At 42.7% G+C, this 27,586-nt stretch overlaps 1 protein-coding gene across 1 annotated transcript in view; it reads left to right on the top strand.

The window, feature by feature from the left end:
- The window catches only part of adamts6 (ADAM metallopeptidase with thrombospondin type 1 motif, 6), a 71,865-nt gene extending 48,177 nt beyond the window's left edge, over nucleotides 1-23,688 (top strand). Inside the window, exons 16-25 of the mRNA XM_040157529.1 lie at nucleotides 1,196-1,329; nucleotides 7,072-7,195; nucleotides 7,980-8,060; nucleotides 9,970-10,133; nucleotides 11,901-12,039; nucleotides 14,086-14,215; nucleotides 17,258-17,462; nucleotides 17,546-17,722; nucleotides 21,589-21,745; nucleotides 23,520-23,688. Of these exons, the coding sequence (XP_040013463.1) occupies nucleotides 1,196-1,329; nucleotides 7,072-7,195; nucleotides 7,980-8,060; nucleotides 9,970-10,133; nucleotides 11,901-12,039; nucleotides 14,086-14,215; nucleotides 17,258-17,462; nucleotides 17,546-17,722; nucleotides 21,589-21,745; nucleotides 23,520-23,629 (1,421 nt within the window). The 3' untranslated portion in view covers nucleotides 23,630-23,688. The remainder of the gene's footprint in view (nucleotides 1-1,195; nucleotides 1,330-7,071; nucleotides 7,196-7,979; nucleotides 8,061-9,969; nucleotides 10,134-11,900; nucleotides 12,040-14,085; nucleotides 14,216-17,257; nucleotides 17,463-17,545; nucleotides 17,723-21,588; nucleotides 21,746-23,519) is intronic.
- The last annotated feature ends 3,898 nt before the right edge of the window (nucleotides 23,689-27,586 follow it).

Here is a 27,586-nt window from a genome sequence, read left to right as displayed (position 1 = left end):
GATATGTCGACCATGTTTCCAGGTACCTCTTTTATTCTGCCATCTAAACAGGTCATATGCTAGAAAGCTTCCTTCAGTTAGCTTGTTTGGTTAGCTACTCAACAGTTACACCTGGCAATGAGTGGGTGTAAATATTTAGTAACAACTAATCTCTAGGTATGAACTACTTTGATGTGTAATTCTTCACTTAATAAACACTTTTATGTTACAACTAGGCTAAGTTCGAACTTGTGAAGAGCGTCCATTTCATACATCCAGTCTCGGCGTTTTTCAGTGGCGAGCTGCAAAACTTTTCTCTCATCCTTTTTGCGTCACAGATGACGGTCTGCAGGCCGGCCTGCTTGTGTACCCTGTTAACACCCACAGTGGGACGGTCTCTTTGATGAGTAAAGAATTCTTCAGATTCCTTTACATTGTGCTATGTTCGAAGACCCTCTCCGGTCGATCTGCTGCTGGTCCAGCCTGGAAGATTTTATTCGGACAGATGTCCTGACACATGTCATGTCAAGAATCTCCCAGGAGGAGGACTGGAGCTCATTCTTTGGTCTATTCTGGATCAGCATTTATCTGACTGAGCCAGAATGGGTGGAAATGCTATTGTACTATCACAGTTATTGGCAGGAGTTAAGGAGAACAGGCTTTGTGTCATTCTCCCCCTTAGCTCTCCCCTTGATGTCTGCAGATCATGGAAAATATCCACTTAACTAAAAACACAAATAGCTCAAAGAAAAAGTGATAAGAGTTTGAAGCATGTAAACACAGCTTTTATTTTCTTTTAGAGATGGAAGGGCTAAAGTTACATCCCTTTTATCTGAAGGGTCTGTTTTGTCAAATCCATCACCTCCTGACTTGCGGCACTCTGTGGGCTGGGAGCTGTCATGTAAAAACAGCAGATAACCTGTGTGTGGATGTCAGTGTGATTGTTGTTGGCAGCCAGCGCTGTCTCTGTTGGTGTCAGTGTTGCGGTGACGTCATATTCGGGGTTTTAGATCCGAGCACCGCTGACTTTCCTCCACATGATTATTATTGTCAACAAGTCGAAAGGAGATCCCAGAGCTGGCCGCAAGTCCCGGGACAACACTAGTGTTGTATTGTCAGGGGCTGTTAGGGATCAGGTCATGTTGTCTGGTTTCTGTGTGCAGGCTGAACTGTAGATAACCGTGGGCTCTGTCTGTGTGTATTCTGTGTAACCCAGGTGGTGTTAAGCCCTGCGCGCTGAACTGCTTGGCAGAGGGCTATAACTTCTACACAGAGCGCTCTCCTGCAGTCATAGATGGCACCAGATGTCAGGCTGACTCTCTGGACATTTGCATCAATGGAGAGTGTAAGGTAAGGGAGCAATGTTTTGTCATATATGGTGCTTATGGGCATTTAAAAGCCTAAATCCAGATGATCTATGATGTAGGATGCTTTGCAAATTTCTGTTTTATTCTCCTACATGAAACTCTTGAAGCGAAAGCTCCGTTTTATTTATTAAAACTTCGGTGAAACAGTTAGTAACTAATAGCAAATTAATCTGCAACAGTTTTGATTGAGTGCATTAATTGTTTAGGTGATTTCTCAAGCAAAAATAACAAACATTCCCTAGTTTAAGCTTCTGAATTGTGAGAACTTTATTATTTTCTTTGTCTTATTTGATAGTAAACTAAGGGTTTTAGGTCTTTTAAAAAATTGTAATATGATTTTTTTTCACTGTTCCTTATATTCTATAAACCAAACAATTCAATCGAGAAAGTATTTGGCAGGTTAACTGACATTAACAAATAACAAATGGGAATTGCAGCCCTACATTGTTCTTACTCAAAGTAATTGCTAAGATATCAGAATGCAGGAACGTCGTTAAAATAGGTCTAAGGGGGCAACAAGAACCAGTGATGAGATGATCTGATAGGTCGTAAACAAATTTGCAGGTTAGCCAAACTTATTTGGAGGAGAAAACAAAGGCGATCACCCAAACTATCCGCTGTAAACATTAATCATAATTTACAGACAGACTAAGACCGACTGAGCAACAGTTAGGTGTGGTCACTTTTGGTTTTAACTTCAAATAAAGTGGTTCAGATAATCTGGCTAAACTGTCCGCTTGTTTACAACCTGTTGACGGCTTGTATTTCTTGCCACATTGGACCTATTATGAGCGATGTAGCCACTTTCCCAAATCTGAGGATTTACTTTGATGAGTGCAGTGTTATCATAACTGATACAACTAATGCCTGGAGCTATGAAAATAAAACCCAAGCTGTGCTATAATGAGCCATTTCCTCTTGTAATCACCAGCCTGTCAACATTAGTAGCCGTGAAATAGCGAGAAATTCACTGATAATGTTTTGGTTTATAAAGAATGACTTGAAACAATGTTAAAAATGAGTGATAGTAAACTTTTACTCCTATTTGACAAGAAAATCTTAACTGAAACTCCGCTTACTGACTTTTTTTGTGGGGCTTTCAACTGCATGTCATGGACTTCCTCAGTGGACAGAGTTATGATGGAGTTATCATGTGACCAGAGTTCCATTCCCAGGTCACATGATGACAACTGAGTAAACTCTGTCTGCTGAGGAAAACTGTGAGATGTGGTTGAAAGCTCTGGAAAAAGCTGGTAAGTGGACCTTGAGTTGAATTTTTTTATCTCACACTACTGTTTCCATGGTTTTAATTCCGTATTCATAGTTTGTTATAGAAGGGCTGATATTTTTACGTTTAACTTTATAATTTATTAGTTTCTTTCTCATTGATTAAAGGCTAATTTTCCCTTAAACAGGACGAAGTGAGGACTTTTAAAATTCATATACTCAACATAATAAAGTAGCATAAAATTTCCAGATATAAATATGTGATCAATCCTTTGTGATGAAGGCAAATCGGACAGATTTGCAGAATATGAGATGACATGTTGATGCAGTGGCTGGCACTCTGCCACATCGAATCCAGTATTATGATCGATTTACATGTGAAATGCAATAAAAGAAAGTATGCATCTCCTGCCCTGAAATGATAAAATTACACACAAAAGTATGAAATTTTCCTTGGTGGGCTCTTGTGAGTGTTTGTGACTGATATTTCGTCAAAATTACAGCCGGAGTGAAATTTCAGCTCTACATTGGATGACCTAGCAAGAATTTGCTCAGCCTCCGTGCCTCGAGTTTTTATCTCTGACGGCACAGTTTGCTAGACACTGATTGCATAAACACGACTGCACAAAACCGCACCATTCTCCGGTGAAGAACAATCAGGCCTTTGAGTTGCTGATTGTGGCTGATTGTGATCGAATGACTGGCATTGCTCTTTTCGACTCTTATCAGGGCTCCGCAGCCTCGACCGGGATTGTTTTGTGATAAATAAAACACAAAAATCATTGTTTTGATTGAATGATGATTTTATATATATTTGAAAAGTCTGATTTAATAACAAGGCAAAATAACATTTTATTGAAAGGAGTTGGCAGTTGGCGCTGTCTTTGTTTTCATGAGCATAGATCAGTTTGTGTGTGTGTGTGTGTGTGTGTGTGTGTGTGTGTGTGTGTGTGTGTGTGTGTGTGTGTGTGTGTGTGTGTGTGTGTGTGTGTGTGTGTGTGTGTGTGGAGATGAGGGTTTTTGTGTATTTTCTGAGATGCAGCTGAAATAACTTTTTGGTCTTTCGCTTAAAGTATTTGCTTTGACTTCCACCTGACCGTACAATTTGATTCCTGTTTGGCTTGAAAATATAGTGTCTGTGCCCACAACATCAGTCTGATTCTAATATAAAAGCACAACATGATGTGTGTTTTAATGGGAAGAGAACTCTAAGAGGTGGAATATTCCCTACCAGAGGAGCATTGCAGGTTTATTTCCAGTCTGAATCCAGCACGTTGTTTTATTTCAGAGGCTGGCTCTCCGGGTTCACTGCCACACTGTGATAAATCTCTGGAACACTGTCTGCTTGGAAAGCTGTCAGAAACACTCAAAACTGCTAAGTTGTGCACATGTGTTGGAGAGAGAGAGGGAGAGACAGAGAGAGAGAGAGAGAGAGAGAGAGAGAGAGAGAGAGAGACAGAGAGAGAGAGAGAGAGAGGAGAGACAGAGAGAGAGGGAGAGAGAGAGAGAGGGAGAGAGGGAGAGACAGAGAGAGAGAGAGAGAGAGAGAGTGATAGAGTAGAAAGAACCTGGGAGGTCCAGAGGAGGAGTGGAAGTGTCAGTGACAACAGTAATCCTCCCGGCTGTATTGCCACACAGTATTAAGTTGATAAAGCTGTTATCACACAGCTTGGAGACTGTGGCTGTGTCTGAAATCACTCCCTATTTACTATACAGTACATTCATTTACCGCCTGCCATTTTCCTGAAATGTGTGCTCTGTATAGTGTACGTCTGCAACTAATGATTATTTTCGCTATCGATTAATCTGCAGATCATTTTCTTGATGAACTGATTAATTGTTTGGTCCATAAAATGTCCAAAAATATTGAAAAATGGCCATAATATTTTCCCAGAGTCCTTGTTGGCGTAAATAAGTGTCTTGTTTCCGAAGGATATTCAGTTTGCAGTGATATAAAACAGAGAGAACAAGCAAATCTGCCCATTGGAGAAGCTGCACACTGACAATCTTTGGCATTTATGCTTAGAAAATGGCTTAAATGATTCATTGATTACCAGAATAGTTGTGGATAAGTTTTCCGTCGATCCAGTAATTGACTGATCAGCTAATTGTTGCAGCTCTACTTTGTCTAATATATGTGTACCTTACAAAATTCCCACAATTCTCCAGCGGCGTACCAGGGGCATGAGGCACCGTGAAAAAGAAAAAGAAAAAAAAAAAAAGACAGAGAAATGACAAAGACCTTCCCACAAAATTCCCAATTCCCACAAAAAAAAGAGAAGTCTCCATGGTTTGTAAACTTGTTTCTTTTAACAATCAATCCCACAATGCAACATACTGCATTGTGGGATTGCTAAAATTTCCACTGTGTACGTATTGTGCATACAGACATACAAACAGTGCAGAAATACTTTCAAGAGGCAAAATAATTTAATAACTGTACACTATAAAGGTACCGTACACAGGGAGCAGTTAACACAAAGAGCACATGGGAGTATTGGTTCTCCAATACAAGTTAAAGTCCTGCATTCACAAACTTACACGAGTAAATGTATAGTAGTCTTGATGTACTGAAATTTTACAAGTGAACTTGTTGAGGAATGGTTCCCTTGAATACACAGTATATTACATTAGACCTAACAATAGACTGTGGGCTGGACATGTAACAAATATTTTCGCATTGCAAATGCTTTAGCGAGACTGTGTACTGCTGATGTTGCAGCATTTAAAAGAGGAAAATAACAAAAACACAGTTCTTGCCCTCAATCAGACTCTAGTGAATACATTGTAAAGCTCCAAGACATTACCAATTAAGCAATGATGAAGCAATCGCCACAAATTGAGCACAGATAAAGCTTTAACGGACTCCATATGGCCGCCCTGTTAAGATTTATGCAAAGCCAACAATTTTATATTTCTTACATTGGCTAATTTCAACACTAGGAGTCCATCATTTTTTATGGGATCTCCTATGACCTACACCTAAAATCCTGCTAGGTTACTAGCAATTGCAGCTGTAAGTGCGACTATCAGTGAAGTTTTGTTAGGGATAAGGCAGGTGTTGTCCATATTTTTCCTACTGTTAACACGTCCCATGAAACCGACGATGTGTTCATCCGTCTCTCTGTAGTTTCTGACTTGTGGCTCTCAGCACCAAGCGCACTGATTCCTAGTGAAGATGTCAAGCTCTAAAAACAGGTCACAAATGTATAGTTTCGTTTTTACCAAAATTCAAGTATTTTCCTAAAACAGCTGGGCACTACTGGGGACTGTTTTCAGCCCGCGGATCAATACACATTTGGTGCTCTGGCGAGTGTTTCCAGCAGCAGGACGGTGTCTGTTGGATTGGGTCAAAATAAGCTACAATGTGTGTGTGTTCATGGTAATGAAGGAACGTGTCACCCGGTGCCACAGAGCTCCATGGAACAGAGGAATTGTTAGTCTTTTCATGGGATTTGATAACAACAAGAAAACTATAGAATATCACCAAAGTGATCCTTAGAAAGTATCAAATATTTACTTATGAAATTGTGGACTGAAAGTGTAAAAGCTCATAAAATGGAAATTATCAAGCAATTCTAGAAAAAAAAATCTTGGCTTCCTAACTTCTTAATGTCCACTTAGAAGCTGCCGTATCTTGCTCAGTTATCATGGACAACTACTGTTTCTAACGTCAAGAATGGTAATCCACACTCAGAGTACGTTAAAACACGAATAAATAACTTCAGAACTCGAGTCAATGTACTTTCCTTTGCTTCCTGCCTCTGCTGTTTCCACAGATCCACAGATAATCCACAGATAAAAACTCTCTCCACTGACGCTGCCCAAGCTTTAGGTGACTGAGGCTGAACGGGATTGTGTGGATGCTGTATTAATCAAAAAAAAGAAAAAAGAAAAAGGAGGAGATTATATTCTGGTGATTTCCTTTATAAACAAGCAAGACAAATTCCTCCCAAGAAAATCCGCTCCAACGGTCCCAATTAGTCCTGTTACAGCATTTCTTTTTTTCAAGGTCTTTCAAGTAATAGTTTGATATTTTGGGAAATTCGCTGATCTGCTCTCTTGCAGAGCGTTGAGGCCTGTGGTTGACCGGGGACCAAGAAGATCAACTATCATGACCGCTCTCACGTCCGTACAGTAACTATGAAGCTACAGGCAGCAGCTAGTTAGTTTAGCATAAAGAATGGAAACAGGGGTAAACAGCTAGCCCGGCTTGGTCCGAAGGTAACAAAATCTGCCCACCAGCACCGCTAAGCCTGAGTACACGTGACTGTTTACTTTGTTTGTTTGATTCATATACAAAGTGAAGAAAGCAAAGGAACAGATTTCCCAAAAACTATTCCTTTAGAGACCAGAAAGCCTGTTCTCTGAAATCTGACCAAGGGAGTTTTGCAAAATAAACTCGTAATTTCACAGTAAAATATAAATGCTAAATAACCAAAATCCTAGATCCCTTCTCCAGTCTTCAATTAAAACAACGCTCACTCTCCTTCTCAAGCATGTGGGCTGCGACAACATCCTGGGATCGGATGCTAAGGAAGATCGATGCCGCGTGTGTGGAGGGGATGGCAGCACCTGCGAGGCCACGGAGGGACTCTTCAACGAGTCTTTGCCCAGAGGAGGTGAGACATATCTGACCCCGGACATGCTGTTGTGGGATGAGAGGCTTAAATATTCTTTCATCTCAGCTTTCTATTAGGCCTCCACTGATGTATTTCGCAGCAGCCTTCAGGCTTATTTGATTCAGCCGGTGGGGAAAGGGGAGACGCAGAGAGTGTGTTCTGGTTTGATGACCGCATGTGACAAACTTAAAGTCACTGGAGATGGCCGTGAGGAAAACAAAATAACTCACCGTCCTTTTTGGCAAAGCAGCAGCTTTTGTCCAAAATCCAACACGTCCCTAAAGCCAGCAAAATAATCTCTCATGGAAATGTGCCTTTTTCACCTTTGTCACTCACTGACAGAGCACATGTTTTTTGGCTAGAATTAGGAATGTCAGAATATAGATCAAAACATAATATTTTTCCCATTAATTACAACTTGGAGTGAAGAAATCAGGGGTGTAGTGATAGAGGCTTGGTGTTGGCTGTAGCCTGAGGTCGTCTATAGAGACGAGGAGAGGGAGAAAACATATTTCTCCTTCTATGGTATGGCTAGTAAACCATCTAAAAATACTGTGTGCATGTGTGTGTGAAGAAAAAGGAGGGGATCGTTTTGTCCTCCTGCATTGTCCTTTTTCGGTGATTTGGAATTTATTCTATAGGTACTCCTACCTAACATGATATGTAACTTTCTGGCTGCTCTGTGATGTAACATGTACGTCACATGGAAATGAGAATTTGGGGGGGGGGTGTGTGTTTGAGTGGGAGAAATTCCGCTTCAATGATGAGTGTCCTTGTCTTCCAGGCTACATGGAGGTGGTGCAGATCCCAAAAGGATCAGTTCACATCGAGATTAAAGAAGTGGCCATGTCCAAGAATTATATCGGTAAGTGATGGCCTTGAAATGATTAGGTCACATTCATGATTTAGACTAAAATGAACTTTTGCGCACTTTATTTTTATTAGCCATGCCAGTGGCGGGGCTCTAGGGATGTCGATGTCGGTCTGTTGACCACTGTGGTCCGGGCTGAAATATCCGTCGGATGGGTTCCCATGAAACTTTGTACACACATTCGTGGCCCCCAGAGGATGAAGCCCACTGACTTTGACAATCCCCCGACCTTTCATCTAGAGCCACCGACAGGTTGATATTTTTGTTTTTTAGTGAGTTTTTTTAGTCCACAGATTGCCATGAAATTTTGTAAAGATATTCACGGTTCCCGGAGGATGAATCCAAACGGCTTGAGCGATTCGCTGGCGTTCCCTCCAGCGCCATGGTAAACGCGCCTCCTAAGCATCTGAATGTCAGCATTGTCATTCTGAGCACATTAGCACGCTAAACTTAGCTCAAAACACCACTGTGTCTAAGGACAGCTTAACAGAGTCGCTAGCATGGCTTTTGACTCTTGATCTTGTTTCATTATCTATCCATCAGTCTCAGCAGACTCTGTAATTCACTTCAGTTTTATGAGTTGGCAATTTGCGACATCAAGCTGTTTCATATTATGTGTTCTGTTCTGTGTCAACCAAATTTCCAGGGATTTCCTTGTGTCTTTGTCAAGAGCAAATTATAAGGTGCCATCGTTTAATCTCCCGTTGCCTAGTGTGAACCCATAAAACAGTATGTAAAAAAAAAAACAAAAAACAAAACAAAACAAAACAAAAAAAAGCCCTCACTGAATCTTTGCGTGTGTGATGGTTGTCTTGGCACCAAACTCATCCGTTCCACTCCAGACTAAACAAAAACTATTTGCAACACTGGCAGCCCCAGAACCAAAACAATCAAACAACCGGACTCAATTAAGCCAGTTCTGTGTCTTTTCATTAACAAGAGCTGGACATGTGACAGTGTGTTGAATTTATAGCTGATGGTGTTGATGGAGGGCTTAAGTTACACTTTGAACCAGGGAGCTGCATCAGATTTATAGGGCCTTGGTGACAGCTGCCTGGTCCACCAGGATTATGGAGGATATGATGTCTGTATATCAAAATTTAAAGAGTGCAATTTTGGCTTTTGTGTTGGACTAGATTTTTCCCTTCCAAGCAATTTGTAACTTTGTTATGAATTTGAAATCTGTGACCCCAGTGATAATATTTTTCTTTTGTAGCATTGTCTGAATTCTTTGCTATTTAGGTCAGTAAAGTTTGCATTTTTTAATGTTTTATTAAAGCGAGAACTGAGACAATGCAAAACTGGAGAGTAGAGTGGAGTTGTGTAAACTGCAACGTTCAAAATAACAAAATCACAAAGTCAGTGCCGGATGTGCAGAAAATGAATTTATTGAGAAGAGGATTGGGATGTGTTAAAGACGAGTAAACTGTTGTTCATCTAATCCACATAAATACAGCAGAGGGGAATCTGGAGAGCACGAGCCAGAGAGACAGAGTAGCGAGCGGTTGGATCATTTCTCCTCAATTTGGCCCCATTACAATGCAGAGAAAGTGGATATTTTCAGATCTGTTGTGCTTGGAGACCAACTTTTGTTTTGACAACCAGACAGAGTGGTATTCATGAGGTTCGTCCAGGCTTTCACCTGAACTGTGTTTTCTTTCTCTTCCTAAATTAGACATACGTACATGTTGGTGCACGTGAATGTCTTCGTTTACACTGGGTTTCTTCTCAGTCTGTCGAGGGATAGGAAGTTGTCAGTGTCATCAGGGAGGCCAAGGACGACGATGATGATGATAATGAAGGTTAAGGACGGCAATGACATCACGCCGAGTGATTGTCTCCGCCTGTTGTCTCTGCTACTGTTCCCTCTTCAAAGTATTTCTCGCTTCCTGTGATTACCTAGCTTTGAAATCTGAAGAGGATGATTATTACATCAACGGAGCGTGGACCATCGACTGGCCCAGGAAGTTTGACATCGCAGGGACGGCCTTCCACTACAAGAGACCCTCTGATGAACCGGAGTCTTTAGAGGCGCTGGGAGCTACCACTGAAAACCTGGTTGTCATGGTAATGCAGCATTTCTTTTTGGTCTTTTGTCACCCCACCCCCCCGTAGATTCCCGTTTGATAGTTTTCTTTAATGATCTCCTCAGTGTTTTCAGTGTTTACATGTGGCCTAACAGACGTGTCGAAAGCATTAAGCTGAGTTTTTTTGGAATATTTTAAGACCTGCACTGTTTCTTCCCCGTGTAAGCTCCACCAACTGTCAGTTGAAAAGCGTGAAACCAGGGGCATGAATTTGCTTCGCGACACTGCGTGAGATACAAACAAAGTGGGGATCAGCGGATACAAACATTGTGCTACTAGCAGGCAAAAACTTTACACTGTACCTTTAAGTTTTTTATCCACACAGGCTCGCTCTTTTGACTTTGGACTCTCATCAAAGAGATATTTGTGCAACTTAGTGCTCATCTTTCGCACCGATGTTTCAACTGGTAGAGTTTCATGTCCATGCTCCAACTGCCAGCCACCTACAGTAACACTGTCTATGCAGAAAGTGAATGGGAATTTAACTTCCAGAAACTGGGACAGCTGAAGCAACGCCTCTCACTTTGCAACTCTATATTGATATCTTTTTGGTGGTCCTGTACACTGTATGCTGTATGCTGTTGGTCTCTGTCCGTCGACTTAAACTCAACATCTGGGTGCTAACCTTAGATGACCCTCAGCCAGTGGTTTGGGGTTGAAAGCTGTTTTCATGTAGATATTGAAAGAAAAAAACTGTTGTGGCTGAGTGCAAACACAATATCACTTGATTTAGTGAGCATCTATGTTATTCTTTGGGCGTTTGAGCCTGCATGTTAAGTACCATAGATGCATTTATCTTTTAATGTGTTTCAGGACACGGTTGTGTATGGATGTGAGGCAACTGAGCATTTTCATGCCGTAATACTCGGTGGTTTCTGCCTTGACATGAAGGCTGAAAATAACAGACCACACAGCACCATTGGAATAGACAAGCAACTGGCCACTCGACCACTAGCCATTTCTTTGCGGCTTGCAAAGCTGTGCCTAGCTTCCTGAGTTTCTGCATCCAGCAGACTAATATAAACCCACCATGGCCTCACTGATCTGGATTGTTCAAACTGCATTTAAAATTGCTATGATAGGTACTTTAATATTAGTGGATCACATTACTATGTGCAATGTGAAAGGGGTCACCCACAGAGAAATTATCACCTGATTCTGTAGTTCCCCTCAGCTCCACAGAGACTTTTAGCATCTTTCAGCTCACCGTTTTGGTTTTATGGCACGGCACTTTAGTTTTTTGGTTCAGTGTCAGCGCTCTCAACAGCTCTAAGCTCTAATAACTCGATGTACGCTACCTGTCCAGCATCACGTGGCAGCCAGACGAAGTTAGCACTTGACTTCTATGCTGGTGAGCATAGAAGCTGAGCAGAGCCAGATATTTCTCTGAGGACTTGGTGGAGACCCAAACAGAGCTAAAGGAGGGTGAATATTTGACTTACATTTGTCAGGTGGACACGATTACAACTCCAAATATACGCTCCAGTCATACCACTGACTAGCTAATAATAAGTAGGTGTCGTTTTTACAGCTTTTGCGCTGTCCTAGTTGCAAAAAACCCCCAAACAAACACAACTATTCCAGCTTTAAGCATAAGAATATGCTCAGTATGAATGCATGAATATACTTGACTTCGTGGTCATACTGAATATAGACATTTTACTAAAAGTACCATCGTTCCCTGCCCAACCGCACTTTTTTTTCTTTCTCTGTCCTCACCTTTAATTTGCTGTGCTCTGTATTTCAGGTCCTCCTTCAGGAACAGAACATGGGAATACGCTACAAGTTCAACGTGCCGATCCAGCGCACAGGAAGTGGCGACAACGAGGTGGGCTTCTCCTGGCACCACCTGCCCTGGTCTGAATGCTCGGCTACCTGCGCCGGAGGTAAGTCAGCACCGCAAGCCACGATTTATTTGCTAAGTCTGTTTCTGTTTCACTTTGTCGCATTTTGCTTTTACCAATACACTACACACTCAAAACGTTTTTGCCACATATTGACTTCATTTTATTTAAAATCAAGTTGTTGTCTGTGTAAATTGAAAATGTGCATAAAAACAGGTGCATGGAAAACCCACTTGGTCGAAAATGAAACCTCTACAATCGCAGCTCACTTTGCAAAAGGTCTTCAGTGCATTAAATTCCTCTTGGTTATATCACAGCTAATATCTTTACTGCTGCCAGGTGTCTGTCAGGTGCCAGATACACAAACACTCCAATTTTGTCATGTTTTTTTTTTAATTTTTTTTTTTTAATATGAATTCTAACATTATACAGATTATTTTAAGCAGAGCTTGGTTTAGCCGCCAGTCACATGACATACAGTATGTATCCCCCCCCCCCCTTTTTCTTCATAAACACTGATTTTCTAAAACTGTTGTATAAGTTTTCGTGATCAAAGTTTATTTTTCTATGAGAGAAGAATACTGTCTTCTCAGTGTCGACCTTCTGCTGAGCTCCGGTGGCCAGTTGTCTTTTGAAAAAGAGCACTTCAAGCATTTTGGTGTTGAATACCATAACACGCTGTGGGTGTTTAAATTCTTTTTGAATATTTCTAACCTTCTCAGACATTTAATACTTCATATCTCGTGTGTGTGTGTGTCATTCTGTAAATCTTCCCCAACCAATAATTCCACAAATGCTGAAGAGCAGTGTGTGGAAACCCAGTATCATAATTTGAGATGGGTTTCCAAAATCATTACTTTATAGCACGGAGATTCAGCCCTCTAATAAATTCAATATGTATATTTTCCATATTTTAGCCAGAGTAATGAATATGGTGTAATTTCTGTGAATGAGCTGCTCTGCATAGCTTCTGGTTTACCAGCGCTGCACACAGATACGGCCGCTCTTCCAGAGCGCTTGCCCTACAAAGTCAAACATTCAAAATCTGAAACCGCAGTGAAATGTTGACCATGGCCTCAAGAATGACTAAACCAAACCTTTTAGCCCAAAAGCAATGGGTTTCATGTAACAATAAATAGTGTTTCTTCCCAGTTGTCAAGCGTGGCCTGGATGGGTTTGTAATATTTTGTAAAAGCATGACTGAATAAGCATGTGGGTTTTTCTGAGGAAGGATTTCCAAGTCCAGAGCAGAAGTTTGAAACTATTCCTTAGATGGGGAAGCACACATTGCCTTCCAGTGTCATAAACATGCCTTTGCATTGTTTATCCAAATGATCTAATCTGTGTCTACTGTGTGTCTCCCGACCGCACGGAGCTTTAAATCAGTAAAATGTTATTTGATCATTTACCCATTTGATACAGCTAGCTCAGCTAATCATGAATTGTTGTTTAATATATCACGACAGTAATAAAATTTGTAAAAAAAACCCCACCTTTTGACAGCCTTACGACTGAAACTCTTTTACCCCATGCTTCGCACTATTCCTCCAAACTGTATTTCACTTCAAGCACAGATGGGTAGATTTTCTATACTTCACACACACACACACACACACGCACGCACGCACGCACGCACACACACACACACACACACACACACACATCAATATCTCATTACAGCTGCCAGACAAGTCTGCTGTGGGAGATGTCCCACGAGGGTCCAAACGGACCCTTTCTGAGTTGGTATGGCATACACACATGCATGCGCACACGCACACACACACACACACAAAGCACATGCACGCGCACACACACAGTGGGAGGTGTGACACCGATACGGTAGCCCTCACTCTCTCCGTTAGAAGCCAAAGTAAAGAGCTCTCTGTTCTGTGAAAGTGATTTGCCAAGATATCCTGCAAAGAATCAGGAATTTACATGTCTGGATTTACTACAGACTGAAAGCGATACCATCTCCGCTCAAACACAGCGCTCGACACGACGGCCGGCTTCCATGTTTCTGAAGGGGTTTGATGTGCGAGATCAGCTGAGCTCGGCGCTGCCTTAATGATCGGTTGTTTCCCCCCGCAGGTTCCCAGAAGCAGGAGGTGGTGTGTAAGAGGCTGGACGACAACTCGGTGGTGCAGAACAGCTACTGTGACCCAGACAGCAAACCTCCAGAGAACCAGAGGGACTGCAACACTGAGCCGTGTCCCCCCGAGTACGTATCACTGAACCTCGATTATGGTCGGTATCAATTGATCGCTTTGTCAGCTGATTGATCAGTCGTCTCGGTTGTCCGTAAGACGACGGAAATTAGTGAAAAATTCCAATCCCAAGTTCCCAGAGCCAAGGGGTTGTCTTCACATTGCTTGTTTTGCCCGACCAACAGCCTAAAATCTAAATTTGTTAAATTTATGATGATACTAAACACAGAAAAGCAGCAACTCCTCACATCTGTGAAGCAGGAGGTAAAAAATCTTTGGTGTTTTTGCACGATAAAAGACTTAAATGTTTAATAAATTATCATTGTTGTCATTGCTTGCCATCAGTTGTTTTTATTTTGATTAATTTCTCGATTTTTCTTAAATTTTTCTTTCATTTTTTTCCCCCCATTTTTTCCCCCCCAATTTTTTCCAGCTTAGTTTAGTACTTTTGTATATGAAAACATTTTTTTATTCTGGCTGATGACAGCGACGAGACTAAACCCAAACAATAAAGTTGCAGGTCGTAAAACCGTAACAGTGAGCTAAGAGATGCTAAAACGCTCCTGAGAACCGAGGAAAACTGCCTCAGGTGATAATTCTCTGTAGGTTTGCCACTGCCAGCGACACCTTTCACTTTAAACACAGACATTTGATCAATGACTCCTATAAAGATATTGAGTATAGCAGCTTTAAGTTAATGCTTTCAAAAGAAAAACCCTCCATAAAAATGCAACTGACTCATGATATCAATTCGTCTTCAATGAGCCCTGGTTCTAAAATGTGTTTGGGAGAAAATAATAAAATAAAAGGGCAGTGATTTATAACTGCATATGTTAACTATTTTCAATGTTCTGCTCATGCCAAGAATAAGAGCCCTGAATATGACCACCTGTGTTTGATTGTTTTGGCCTCTTTACCAATCCTCGAGGGGTAATATACACGTATACAGGTGGAATATGAACTCGTATTTGGTGGCCAAATGTCCGTAAACCCCACGCTGTAGCTGGAAGCGCGGCCAGACTCACTTCAATCATGTCTGGAAAAAGAGGGATTAAATGCATCAGGTTAATTAGTTTCAGGCTATCTGACAATTATTTGTGTATGAGAATAACTGCTGGTGTCTCTCAGCTGGGTTTCAGCCAAAAAAACTGATAGTATCGTAAATCTACTGTGTAAGTGGTAATTTGTTTTCATACAATCGGACTACAGTCTTGGGTTATTTATTCTCACATCTGTATTCAGTGGACGCAGACTTGTGGTATCTCATTTGTTTTGATTAATACTTGAAGGCTGGGGCAGTGCATGTGTGTACGGAGTTAGAGTGCACACATGGCATTTGTGTCTGTTAGGAAGGCAGGAACCCCTCCTGCAGCCTCAGGAGAGGCCGACTAAAGGAGACCATGTAAACACGATTGTTTTAATATAGCCAGAGTTTTATGGGCTCGAGTAATGAAAGCTAACACAGATGTTTGAACATGTTGTTAATTCTGTATACATTCTTCCAGATGATGTAATATCTCACAGGCTGGATGTGTTTGGAGGGCTGTTGTCTGGGTGGTTTTATGACATTAGTCTGAAGTGTGTAGACAGGGGGGTTGAACAACACTGGGTCTAATTTTCTGAAAGTCAAAAGCTCAACGGCCTGGCCTGGCATGGTATGGCACGGCCGGACACTGGACACCCGAGCGTACGCAGCGACATGGTGGTTACCTGTCTGTTTGTGCGAAGAGTTGGTTCGTATCGTAATGAATGTTAAGGTGTTGAAATCAAGACTCTTTGCCCAGGTGTTGGTCCTGTCTCCAACATCGTTTCCACACAGATAACGAAAGACTCTGTGTTAATAGAAGTGAAATGATTAGTTGATTAATTGATCAGTCGGTCAACAGAAAAATTTGCAACTATTTTCATAAGTGATTACTCATCAGAGTCATTTTTCAAGCCAAAATAATGAAAGAATACCAAATATTTCTCCAGCGTCTGCCGCTAAAATGTGAGGATTGTATGTTTTTTTTTGTTTTTTGTTTTGTTTCACATCACTGTAAACTGAATACCTTTGGTCGATGGTTGAACAAAACAAGACAGTTAAAGACGTCATGTTGGACTCTGTAAAGTTGTGGCAGGCTTGTTGTTATTTTGCTACCGTTTGTCATTTCATTGACTAAACGATAAAGCCAATTAATTGATGATGGGAATAATCGGTAGTTGCAGTCCTAAACGGTACCATAATATTACGTCCAGCAGCAGTAAGTGAGGTTTCGCTTGTGGTGCACATAGTTTCAGTGCTAATAAAGTAATCCGTCGACACTTTGGGAAACACTCTTCGTTAAGTACGGCGGTAGATCGGGACTGCGGCTCCGTACTTGAAATACAGACATGAAAGTGGTATCAATCTTCTCACAGGACTCTCCTCGAGAAAGCAAATAAGTGCATTTCCCAAAAAGTTGAACTGTTGCTCTCCATGGTCAAATGAACCCGCTAGGAGACCTCTCAAATACTTTATCAACGCCCTCTCCATTTCACGTTGTACTGCAGTGGTAAATATTCCCCAACAAATTTGCAATTAATCAAATAACCACTTCACCAGTTGACATAAAGTGAACCTGGGGCTTTTCCTGAGTAAGGTTTGAGAGGTATAAACATGTTTTATTAAAACTGTTTTGTTTTTTCATTTAACAAACAGAGACACAAGCAGCCGTGCAAGAACTTTCCCCAAATAAATTACTCTAAAATTGGCAAAATGTGGATTGAAATGAGGAACTGTCTGATAAAAGAAGTAAAGAAGATTTAGAATTTGAGCTGACATTCAACGCCAATTTTCTATGCTTGGCAGTTTTTGATACTCAGTGCTTTGGGCATATTTCCGTTGTTAATCAAGCCTTGATTAAGTAATTTAAATGCACAGAAACCTAATGTGATTTTACACTCTGACATTATTGATCGCCTGCAATGAAGTATCCACGGGGTGTATACAGTAACACGCCGGAATAACAACACCGACAGAAATCACAGGAGAGTTCGAAGACTGAGCTGTTTTAACTCGCGTGTCTCTCCTCCAGGTGGTTTATCGGTGACTGGTCGGAGTGTGGGAAGACGTGTGATGGCGGGACAAGGACGAGGACAGTCCTGTGCATCAGGAAGATTGGCCCGGCTGAGGAGGAGACGCTGGAGGACACCCACTGTCTGACTCACCGACCTATCGAACAAGAGTCCTGCAACAACCAGTCCTGCCCGCCGAAGTGGGTCACTCTGGACTGGTCCGAGGTCAGGCGATACTGTGACACTATTCTCTTTGGCTCATTGTGCTGTCCAGATCTTCCCTCTCACACCTCCTCCTCCCTCTTTAGTGCACACCTAAATGTGGCCCCGGCTACAAGCACCGCATCGCCCTGTGCAAGAGCAGCGACCTGACAAAGACCTTCCCGCCCGCCCACTGCCCGAGCCACAACAAACCTCCGGTCCGAATCCGCTGCAGTTTAGGGCGCTGTCCTCCTCCCCGCTGGATCCCTGGTGAATGGGGACAGGTAGGACAGCACCTCCTTCACATCGCAGCCGGATCTAAGAAGGAGAAGGCTCTTTTTTTTTTTTTTTTTAACTTGAGAATGATTTCAGCGATCTTCCCAAACAACAGTACGCCGGTTAATCCTTTAAAAGGACAGGTTGAATGTTTTAAAGACAAGAGATGCACAGATAGAATCCATGTGCTGGTGAATGGTTATTATAATTTACACCTGGATGACATACGGGGGGTTATAAGCAGGCCTGTGACGTGCGCGTGTGCGTAGAGGCTGTGTTTGTGTGTGCGAGTCCAAGTGCTCCGGCAGGCCTGGAGTGTGTGATCGGTGGCAGTAATATCCTCCTGGCTGTTTGAAGTTTATCTCTGCCTCAGACCAGGCCTCTCTATCACTTCCAGGAACACGATTTATAGGAAGACCGAGGAGTAGCATTCTTGGGTTCACCCTGACATGACTTAGTGTGCTCAGCAAAAGCTGTTGAACACTTTACAACACAGCTGACTCATGTTAGTGAGAGGACGCCAAAAAAACGTGCGTCAGAGAAAGTTGTATCTACAAAAAGTATTTGTTAATAATTTAGTGTAAAAGCGGAATTTTAAACAGTGCGCTCTGATGTTTAGAAGATGGTGGAGCGGATCGCTCCTGCTCTAGTGGAGGTGATATGGTGCTATCAGCGCCGTGCTGTTCAGGTCCGAGGGCAGAGGTCAAGAGTCAGGCAGCCTAGGTCGCAGTTGTCGATCGGCTTCTCCTCACAACGGCCACATGTGCGTACACAAACACCAGCAACACACTTTTACAATTCAATCAGTGCCAACAAGAGTCATGAACAAAGCAGACCTGAATGATAAGCTCAGCGTGGTCCATCAAAGAGCGGGCTCCTCGCCACGCCGAGCCGAGGTTAATACCTCATAGAGCAACAGCTGGAGTCTGCTCTTACGCAGCACTTTCTCATGCGCTGCAGAGATGTGTGTGTGCAGCCCTCTCCCTCTCTATCCACCTCTTTTCTTTTTCTTTTTTCTTTTTCTTTTTTTTTTTTGGCTGTAATTATAAGCTTCGCCCTCGCTGCTCCGGTCCCTCGCCGGCCAGCCCTCGGAGCGTCAGAAAGGGGAGATTGTTGCCAGCTACATAGCGTCTGGTCTCCCAGGCCAAAAGGTCACCGGTTCAAATCCCACTTAAGTCACACCATTGACGTACACCATCTGTCATGGCTGGCAGCGGGCCCTAATAAAGACTCTCTAATTGGGAAGGGATGACATGCGGGCTCACTGATCTGAGGCAGCCAGAGAGGATCAGTGAAGGTGACAGAAAGCCTGGTAGTTCTCTCGTCAGCGGGCGGCAGCCGTTTGTTGATGGCTGGGTTCATATCCAACACTCGTACATGGGCACACACATAGTGATGGCTGACAGGTGTTATTTCTCAGTGCTTCCAAAGTAGATTAATTACGAAGATATCCACTTTATTTGAGGCTTGTGTTTTGCCGAAGGTGCACTGGCACCTTCTGCAATTGTTTTTGTGGTCTTTCTTTGCAAAAGAATTTAACGGCCATCGATAGAACCAATCTAAGTTTTTACTACAACTGGCACATTGATAGAAGTCTGACAAAGGAATGCAGTTGCACATTTTGGGTTCAACGCAACAAGTTTTTCACATGCGAACAAACATTTTGTCGAGTCTCTGCTTCTTGTCTGAGAAAATCAAGCTAATATGGACAATATGCTGAAGGCGGCATCTTTATTTAGGCTCATCAACATACATTTAATACTCCAAAGGTGTGATGTGCAAATTAATTTTGCGGCTAAGACGCAGACACAGGAAGAGAGACACACGTAAACTTTGCTTTTTGTAATAATGATCAAAATAACTACCTTTTCAGAACAGCAGCAGGGAAAGAGGGAAATAAAAGATATAGGGAAGACGGTAAAAAAACAAGCACAATTAAGTGTACGACACAAAATAAAAGGTATCAAAACAAGAGAGAGCCAAGGGAAACAAATGGGTTTTAAGATGCTTTTTAAAGATATGCACTGATTTGGCTTCTCTGACACTGTGCAGGAGTTGATACCGGAGTCGAAGAGCAGCAACAGAAACAAGCACAAAAACAGTTCACACAAAGCAAAACCCACCAAGCTGAGGTCACTGTTTGGCCCCGGTGACCTTTTGTACCTTTTCACATATCATAGCACTTTCGAGTGTCAAGATGAGTCCAACAACTGCAGTCTGGTCAATGTCAGCCAGACAAATGGACTCATATTAGGCCAGTCAAACCTCAGCCTGCTGAGTACATGAAAACTGAAAACAGGTTTAAAAATAAACAAAGTGTGGACTTAATTTACATTTTGCATTGGTCCTGTTTATTCTGTTTAACCAACTTATCGCTTCCAGTGTGATAAGTAGAGCACAGGACTCACTGTGACTAAGATGTGTACGAGTCATCGTGCAAGAATGAACGAATGATCTTCTCACTATTAGTGAGTGACTAGATGTAACGTTCATGTGGCTCTGTCAGACGCACGGACGGGCGGCGGACCGTATCTGGCTAACACCTCCTCCGTTCCTGATCCAAAGCTCTCAGTCGGCAGAGGGTCCTCCTCGCACCCGTGTCCAGCATATTCTGCTCGACGCTTTCCTCTGCTTTGCCTCTGGAGTTGTAGCGCGTGTTACTTTGTTTGTCTTCCGGTTTGGTCTTCACACCTGCACAGCCGTGGCTGTGACAGGCAGCCCATGTGGGCGATCGAAGTACTTTAAAGAACCTTCAGCGCCTTACAGCTGCAGTGTGGGTACACTGCAAACAGGAACTGCTAATAGCTAATTCGGCACGCTTTTAATGTTGCCAGTTTGCCAAATATAGGCGAAAAAAAAGGGGGGCTCAAGTTGTAGCCCACAGCGTAACTCACTGATTCCAGGGCAACATTATACTTCCTGTTTACATTCCCAAAGCCCCCAAATTATGGGAACTGTGGTTCCAAAACTTACAGCATTATTATCCCCCAAATGCAGCGGTTGTTTCAGCTTTTTCTTGGGGGCGGGGGGGCTATACCAAGAGAAATGAACAAATAAAGTATTTTTTTAAATATTTTTTTAAGTATTTTTAAAATTTTTTTAGATAGTTGCAACAAAGGATAATAATAATATAAAAAAAAAGTAGTCATAATAAATAATACAAAAGCAGATAAGTATGAATAAAAAATAAGAACAAAATGAAAATACAGGTAGAAAACCAAACCTTGGTAAATAGAACTAGACTGTTTGGCTGTACCTTAATGAGTAATTCACATTCATATTTGAATATTCATATTTTCAAATCTTGTTCAGTTGCAGTCTTGTAGAGAAAGTTATTCTTTCCATCCTGTTCCTGGTTTCAGCCACTTTCTAGTAATGGCCTTCCAGCCAGCAGTACTTAATAGATTTGGCCTTATTATTACTTCATCTGAAACGATTTACCCCCAACTCCTTCAGACACGCACACTGGTTGTAGCTCAGCTCTTAGTCTGCGAAGAATTCGAGAGGAGAAACAATAGGTGTCACTCCGTTTCTCTTCTCGCACATGCGTAGAAACTAGTCTTTTTTGTGCAGAGAACAATCTTATGAGCAACAGCTGACCTGGCTACTCCGGGTTGGGAAACGCAGTCACTGACATGCAGCCAGTTGAAGTGGACAAACACGAAGGTGACTCTGGCTGGAACTGTGCAGTCTCTGCCTCCATGCCCTCATGGTCGGTTGATTGGATCAAGTCGCGCAGTGTTTGCGCAGGGATTGCTCAGAATGACTGAATGTGTGTCCGGGTGCGTGAGGGAGCAGAGACTCTGCCCGGTACTCAGGCTCACAGAGGAAAGATGGTCCTCGTTTACCTTTACCCTGATGTTCTCTGTTCCAGTGTTCGGCGCAGTGCGGCCTGGGCCAGCAGATGAGGACGGTGCAGTGTCTGTCGTACACCGGGCAGCCGTCTAATGATTGCGCAGAGTCCCTCCGACCCACCACCATGCAGCAGTGTGAGAGCAAGTGCGATGCCACCCCCATCTCTAATGGCGACGGTAAGATGACGAAACCTGCTGTTTGATCGCCGCTGGCCCGACCCGTCTGCGTGACGAGTTGCCTGCTCGTGTGTGTTGTCACCAGACGGACGCAGGTGTCTGTTCTAACCAGCAGCTCCTTCAAATGCAAGTGCCGATGGTTCATGTGTGTACTGTGTGTGCATTGTTTTCACACAAAGCTGCGACCGAAAAGCTCATAAACTTTCTTTATCTTCATCTTTGCTGTTGTACAATGACCTAAACACACTTGGATGACACACTCCTCTACACTTTGCCAGCTACATTAATCTTTCCAGTGAGGTTGGCTCCCGGTCAAAGCGAAACAGCTCAACCCTCCATATACACTTACGCATGATGGATGGCTATTCGGATGCATGGAGAAGGGCCTTTCGATTAGGCTGAATGGAAAACGTGAGCAGCGTTTACAGGCTGGCTAATGGGATTAGCTGTAGGCTAATTGTTCCTTTACGGACAGCAGTGAGGCAATGTCTCGTTTCATTTGGCTCTGCGGAGGCAGGGGCCAAATCCTAATAAGGGAAGACACTCTGATCGTGATAAGGCATTTAGAGCGCTGCCTGTCCGGCATCCAGCAAGCAAGTTTGTGTTTGTGTATGAGTGTGCATCGTGGGGGTGGCAGACGGCCCAGTTAGTGAACGAGGTCAGGATCTGCCTCAGTCTTAGCCTCTGCGTCCAAGTATAGTTGCAGAGTTTAATTCTGTTGAGGGAGATGCACCAGCCCCGACGTAGCAGGTTAGTCTCGGTTTGTGCCTCTCACGTATTAGCATTACACACACGAGTCACAACGCCGATCAGTCTGATTGTCCCAAAAATAAATACCTGGGGAAAAAATATTCCATTTGTCGTTCAATAAAAATATTTATAACCCTCTTCCCAGGGTCTGACGGCTATGTCCTAATCACGGTGGTGCAAATGAAAAACACAAGCAAAATATTAACCTGCAACTTTAAATTAAAAATAAAATATTAGAAAGAAACATCAGTATAGTATATTCTGGTCTAGAAAAGATTTAAAAACATTGAATTCGCTTTACACACACAAAGAAAGAAAAATCTCTTGCCTGCTGTCGGCAGTGATGATACTTATAAAATGTTTTTGTATCAGATTGCAGGCTGTCAGGAGTCATTACAAACCTATAAACTAAAAGTGTTGTTTTGACAGTGGACTGTGCTGCAGGAGGATGTTCAGCCTTTTTTTTTTTGGATTTTCAGTCGGCCAAAAAGAAAAAAAAAAAAAAAAAGAGACAAGTTGGGAAACGGGTTAAAAGAATATTTTTTTCATCCAGATGGTTAGAAGAGTCTTTGGGGGTTATAGAAATCCCTCCAGAACATTAAGAAGCGTTGTTAAACGATCTCCTGGGCCGCGGCAACGTAGGATAAGTGTGAATTAGTTAAATAAGAACACACATCATTAATTTGATAATGATCACATACAACACAACAAACTAACACCTGGGAGACAGGAGAGATAAAACTCGGCTATTTAAAACGATCACATTCCTCCTGAATGTGATGCTTGAATCCCTGGTATGAAGGCAGCGTTTCCAGACGAAGTTTATCATGTACATTTCAAAAAGCTCAGGGTGCATGATAAGAAATGCAGTAACATGAGAGGCACAAACTGGGGCCAGAGGCGTTTCACCTCTTTCTCGTGAAAAAACAGAAAACATTGAAACGTTATTCAGGAACTTCATTTAAAACGTATTAAAATCAACCCATATCTCTTCTTTTTCTCCCCTCTCTCTCTCTCTCTCCAGAATGCAAGGATGTAAACAAAGTGGCCTACTGCCCGCTGGTACTGAAATTCAAGTTCTGCAGCCGAGCGTACTTCAGACAGATGTGCTGCAAGACCTGCCAGGGGCACTGACGCTTGGACCACAAGAGCGAGACGTAGCGAGAGAGAGAGAGAGCGAGAGCGCGAGAGACAGAGAGAGAGAGAGAAAAAGGCAAGAAAAAGATGGAGGGAGGCTGATACGGCACGGAAAGGGAGAAAAGAAGAAAAGAGGGAAGACTGGAAAATAAAACTGTGGACCAGTGGAAGACAGATGAAGAGAGATGCTGGCAAGAGAGGTGGAGAGAAGAAAGGATTCCCGTTTATCACACCTGATCCTCCTGCCCTCCATCATGGTGGAATCCAAACCACTGCTCAGCTCATAACGCTGACACAAACTTTTTTTTTTTTTTTTTTTTAATTTTCACTTCTGTGAAGTGGAACTTGGAAGAATATTTGTTGGTGATGTTATTTTTATTATAATAATAATTATTGAAATCATTGTTAGTCTTCCTCCGTGTTTGTTGTTTTTATGAATCCAAAGTGCTGGACACATCGCTCACAAAGGATGTACCCCGGAGATGGACAGACGGAGGGGAGGACTCCTCACCAGAAGAGGGGTGGGGGGTGGGGGGGTGGTGGTTGAAAGTGCCGGACTCCTGTCTTTGGGACGACGGTGATGGTGCTATTGGCAGGCAGACTTCTGGCTTCGGTGCACTTTTTCATGTAAATACTATTATTTACAATTTACCGCTCAAATCGACAGAGAAACCCCATCAGTGTACTGTATATTTATTGTACAATTCCAAACAGAGCTGAGATATTGTCCTCTGATCATGTTTTTGTCAGATAGTAGCCTACTGTCATGGAAGGGAATGTAATGTGATTGAATTTCAATGTCTCTGTGCTGGAATGAAAATATTACATACTGTAACATACGTTAAACCGTTATATACTGTAAGGATTTGTATATTATATATAATGTTAATCCCGGACCAGAAAATACCACGTGGTTATAGGAGAGTTTTTAGATCGTTTTTTTTCTTTCCCCAGACGGGTGCCTTAGTTCCTAATACTCAAATGAAAGTTCACCCGGTGTCAGTCCAAAGTAGTATGAAGATATTGTCAGACGGTGCCTGGGCCACATGAAACACTGTTACCAGACGGGCCTTTACCAAACATCCTGTTGAGGAGCTTTCACTTCACAATCGAAGGATTCATTTTGAAGGAGCATATTCCATGAAGCAACTTGTTCATTGGAATCACAGTGCAGTCACTATTTCTTGTTCTTTTCAAGCAGCATGGTTATTGAATCAGTCGTCGGTTAGCTGTCATATTTTTGTGTTTCAGCAGCGGGCCGAGACTGTCGTGGTTTCAGATTGAAAGGAATAGTTTGGAAAATGTGCTCATTTGCCTCCCTGCCAAGAGATGGATGAGAAGATCGATACCACGTCTGTGCACTGGGTCGGGAGACAGTTAGCTCATCTTAGCATAAAGACTGGAAACAGCTTTCCTGGCTCTGTCCAAAGGTTAAAAAAAATCCTTCGTGCAATGTAGGCTGCGAGGGACAGGAACAGGAAGAATACCCCTTGTTCTGACTTGTGTTCACGCATTATTCCAAGGTAGTTACCCCTAGTGCTATCTTAGTTACACCAGATAAATAAGCCTAAATAAGCTTCTTTTATTATGTTATGTGTTTGTAGCAGTTTGTTACCAAGTGAAACCAGATATAAACAAACAGTCTAGCTCCGGTTTGTCGTGTCAGTAGTTCTTGATATCTCCAACCTTGGAGTTTTTCCCACCTGCCTCCTCGGAAATGGGGTTCAAATGATGGCCAAGAGGCTCACTAATTAACATGCTAAACATCATTTCTTTGATGCATGCAAAGACCGAAGTGTGAAAACTAGAGCTGGAAATTACGAATCACGTTGCTGATTTGAGTCGTCCTGTTCAGTTCACTTTGAAGATTCTTAGTCGCTGACTGTGCCGTTTGGTCACTTTCTAAAACAAGCAGTCGCATCACCATTCAAATGAGTTTTAGTTTGTACATCAGTGAGCATTCATGAAATCATGACGCTCGGCGCGGATTCAGCTGTAGGATGAGTCAGTTGGTGGTTCAAGCCGTTACGTTGAGTTTAGCACAAAACTAGCCTGTACCAGCACTGTGTATAAGATTAATAGCCCAGCGGGCTAACTCAGCTATTTGCTATCAAATTACGATCATTTACGTGGCTTTCGTGGTCTTTCAGTAAGCTTTTAGCAAGGCAGCAACAAATACTGTACTGTATTTCACAGCAGCGCTAATGTCGGTGAGCATTATCAGTCAGCGGTGAGCGGAGCTAAAAGCTACTGATTCGGTCAGTGACAATGATGATTCATTGGAGTCGGGTCAGTTTGAGCATTCTGTTCGCCAGCTGACTTCCTGCTGCTCCTCACATACGAATGGGATAAAATAATTGAATCATATAGACTCTCCCAATGTTACCGAACCGAACGGATCAAATTCTGGTGATTCGTCTCAGGGGGTGCGTGATGCACAGAAAAATGTGCTCACCGTTTCGCAGCTGCTCCCTTTCCAATTTCCAATGGGAGAAATGCTTTTTGGGCCAGTGTGCATCTCGTTATAAACGCAGAAGAAGCGCTTTACAGCCCAGCTCCGTTTCTGGGGGCTTGGTCCGGCCAAGAAATGGTCCAGCACATTAACCCTCCGCTCAACACCTTACACTTTTTTTGGTAAGGTTTAAACAAGTTAATTAGTGAACTCTACGAGCCGCTCACAGATGAGCTGGGACAGCAACAGCTGCTATCATTGTGTCTTTGTGAACCAGGTTTTGACAGACTCAAAAAGCGCTCAGCTACACTACCGGGGAAAATCGCGAGAGGCTCAGCTTTATGCAAATATGCTGTGATGCAATGTGAGCGACGGCCAGGCGACAGCCGACTGCAACCGCCTTGATTCCAGCTGAAGCAAAGAGATGTTTACTACTTCATTCCACTACAAGAAGGTGCTTTTTAAAAAAACTTAAACCAAAATGGCGGAAAAGCTGATTGTCGGAGTCTACAGCTTCCCAGTTCTCTATGACGTGTCTTTAACTAGTTAGTGGGACATAAAAAAGAAGAACGATGCGTGGAAACAAATCGCCTGCATTGTTGGTGCTTCTGTTGGCGGCGGATATCAACTGTCCAGTCAGAGCCGAGTATGTAAATGAGGCGCTGAACACAGCGCACCCCCAGGACTACAGATTTATGGGGGGCCAGATACTGCTGACTACTTTGTATCCGTATGTGTGAATGCACCGTTGCTGCCAGGCTAGCTGTTTCCCCCGTTTTCCAGGCTCTACGCTAACAGTGCTAACTGTCTCCCGCTTTTACACTTAGCTCACGCAACTGGGACTGGTATCGATCTTCTCATCCAAATCTCTGCGGGAAAGCAAAGAAGCGTATTTCCCAAAATGTCCAACTATTCCTTTAAATAAGGGGCCAGTGCCACATGTACACACTCATCACCCTGACTGGGGATATGTTGCCCGACCAAGTATCCAGGCTTCAGACACCCCCTGTCAGATAAACGTCAACCCCTCAACCTCTTTCCCTTCCCTCTCGTCAACAGAGACAAGCGTGCAAAGACAAAAACAGCCAACTCAACGGTGCTTTTCTCCCTCTATTATTTTTTAGTATTTTTTTTTTTTTTTTTTTTAAATTTCCGTGGAGTACTGTGTTTACCTCTTCTTTTCCTCCTGCTCTGCTCCGAGGGTTACGGCCTTCCCAGGCTACTGGTGCTATCAAGTGGGTGCTTCCATTCAACCCTCTCCAGTGTGCTTAAAAGTGAGGCTGGATCCAAACAATATGAAATAATATCCTGTCAATATCTCTGTTGGTAAATGCTGGTCATGTTATTGTTTTGTTTGTATCTGTTTATACCTCACACTGGGAATTTTCATTGTTAACCGTGTATTGTTGTTTGTGCTACCAACAAAATGGACACTCACCCAGTTGTAACTGATTCCTTTACCCAGGTGACATTTCTGCTGGTGTAGGGGTTACGAAAGGGAA

Source organism: Xiphias gladius, chromosome 20 (assembly GCF_016859285.1).
Source record: "Xiphias gladius isolate SHS-SW01 ecotype Sanya breed wild chromosome 20, ASM1685928v1, whole genome shotgun sequence".
Classification (NCBI taxonomy): domain Eukaryota; kingdom Metazoa; phylum Chordata; class Actinopteri; order Istiophoriformes; family Xiphiidae; genus Xiphias; species Xiphias gladius.
The sequence above is the reverse complement of the archived record's forward strand: the minus strand, read 5'-3'. Positions and strand labels throughout refer to the sequence as shown.